This window comes from Alosa pseudoharengus, unplaced genomic scaffold (assembly GCF_046254945.1).
Source record: "Alosa pseudoharengus isolate Yale_2024_CS ecotype anadromous, Long Island Sound unplaced genomic scaffold, YU_APseudo_1.1 YU_APseudo_1.1_scf_1, whole genome shotgun sequence".
NCBI classification, from domain to species: domain Eukaryota; kingdom Metazoa; phylum Chordata; class Actinopteri; order Clupeiformes; family Clupeidae; genus Alosa; species Alosa pseudoharengus.
This window is the reverse complement of record NW_027468564.1, coordinates 22190097-22192596: the sequence shown is the minus strand read 5'-3', so window position 1 is coordinate 22192596 and position 2500 is coordinate 22190097. Positions and strand designations below refer to the sequence as shown.

The window sequence follows — 2500 nt, the reverse complement described above, 5'->3', positions numbered from 1 at the left end:
CTCACACAGCCTTTCCTCGCCCCGCCCGCTCTCTCTCGTAACGAGCCCGCTGCTCCTCTGTGCATTTAACAAAATATTCACGATTGTTGAAGGATTGTTGTTGCCACATAGAAGCACTGCATAGAACACAGTGGGCTACATTGCTATTAAATCCGCTTAGCATCGTGACCATGCTGCGCAAATTTGTTAAAAACCGCTGCATTAAAGTTAAAGTAAATTCTGCTAAGGTCTTATCACAACATAGTACATTGAGGAGACTAAACGAAGTTAAGTTACAGTAGGCCTATGCAATCAAGCAGTAGCCCTATCTCAAAGCTAACGTTAGAATACTGTTTGGATGTCAAGTTTAGCATGCTTACTTGCAGCTGCTTGTATTACTCATGCAGGGCTCATTTTATTGACTCTGTTTGCAAAATCCCGATGGAAATGGAAAAGTGTTTCCAAGACTCAAAAGTCCAAAGGAGAAGTATGAACTGTTATTTGAACTACGTTATGAATTGCATCCACACATGATTCCCACACGAACGTCTTAAAATGACAGGCACTCAATTAGACATACACTAGCCTACTGAACTCTATTGAATGCTACCTCTGACTAAGAATGCATTACTTTGCACTTGTAGTTACTTGCACTTCAGTCTTTTATTTTGGAATCTTAGGAGCAATAAACATATATTGCAATGTTAAAGAATTCATGTTTTTTCATTCAGATATGTAAATAAACATGTATAAGTTGCTATTAGTGAATTAATGGGGAGATAATCGATAATCGAATCGAATCGAAATGGAATCGGACTGAAAAAATTAATCGTTAGATTAATCGTTTAAAAAATAATTGTTTATCCCAGCCCTAGTTGAAGTCCATTCACACTCACCCATCTGCATCCTGAAAGTTGACATTTAGCCTCTTAGCTGGACCCAGCAACTCTGTTGGAGACAACACACACAAATAAGTTTCCACGCACACAAACATAAGGTTGTAGCAGCACAGCTGTTACATGTACACTGAAGACAATGAGGCCTTGACTGGAGCTAAGCATGATTTGTATATCAAATCTATCATGACCCGATTTACCCCATCCAGCAGGTCTCAGGTCAGCTCTTTGCCTCTTAGGCAAATTGACAAAGTTTTGTAAAAGCACTCAGTATTACAATGTAACAACTATATGTAGGTACCCACAAATACATTATGCAAGTACAATGATAGTACCTGATAGTACATGTTGTTACACAGGTTGTACCACTGTACCTAATTAGGTAAATACACTGTAACAGCGACACATTAAAATAAACTGTTACCCAAATAAGTTTAGATAGATAGATAGATAGATAGATAGATACTTTATTGATCCCCAGGGGAAATTCAAGGTCTCAGCAGCATACATACAACACAAACACGTTCTTTAACAGCAGGAAGACTAATTAAAGTATATAATATAAAAACACAACTAAGCAGTAAGGACAGTAGAAGATAAAGAATATGCTAAATATACTTAAATACAAATTATACTAACACTTAATACAATATGTAAAAATATACTAAAATACAATTACAAAAATACAAATTATACTAACACTTAATCTAAATCAGGGATTCCCAAACTGTGGTACGCGTACCCCCGGTGGTACACGAGCTGCTTCTAGGGGGTACGCGAGATGAAAAGGGCTATAGTGGACAGGTGTTAAAATTAAAATGTTAAATATTTTGTAATTAATTCATGAACAAATACATAATTTCGAATCAGGTCATAATGATATGGAAACATGAAATTAAAGGATATCATTTATAAACTCTGTATGTGTTCATAAAAAAAAGGGCAGCTTATTAAACATGACGCCTGGAATAGCTAATAGAATGCGTTACTTTTGAATGCGTTGGATGGTCCGTGGGGGGAAGTTTTGCGGATATAACAGGTTTTTGAAAACAACAAAAACAGAAAGGAGGGAAGCAGCAAAGCTAGGAGTTATTTCAGATGGGCAAGAACAAGGTAACATTAAGCTAGTCTTTACATTTAACAAACTAAAGGTAGCCTAAGCCTATTATAAGATATTGTATGTGGATGTAGTTAGGCTACTATGCAGGCTAGTTTTCATTTCCAAATGCACGCACCTAAAACCGGGAAACGGACAAATATTGTCAACGTGTGTGGGGGGGGGGGGGGTACGCGAGCCGAGTCGGAATGTAGACAGTGGTACGCTGGAGGAAAAGTTTGGGAACCGCTGCCTTAGAGCAAGATAAAGTCATGTTTATCTTAGAGCAAGATAAAGTCATGTTAGCATGTTAGCATCCCTTAGAGCAAGATAAAGTCATGTTAGCATGTTAGCATCCCTTAGAGCAAGATAAAGTCATGTTAGCATGTTAACATCCCTTAGAGCAAGATAAAGCCATGTAACTTCAGTCATAAATGTAACAATAATATTCAGTTATAATGGGTCATAATGGAATTACCCAAATATTCTTCTGTCTTTCTTTTATATTCACTCACTCTCCCTACCTCTC

The 2500-nt window shown here is 37.3% G+C and overlaps 1 protein-coding gene across 1 annotated transcript in view; it reads right to left on the bottom strand.

Moving 5' to 3' along the window:
• The window catches only part of LOC143117400 (uncharacterized), a 96242-nt gene that overhangs the window by 80451 nt on the left and 13291 nt on the right, over positions 1 to 2500 (bottom strand). The window contains exon 2 of the mRNA XM_076279105.1: positions 876 to 927. Within this exon, the coding sequence (XP_076135220.1) occupies positions 876 to 927 (52 nt within the window). The remainder of the gene's footprint in view (positions 1 to 875; positions 928 to 2500) is intronic.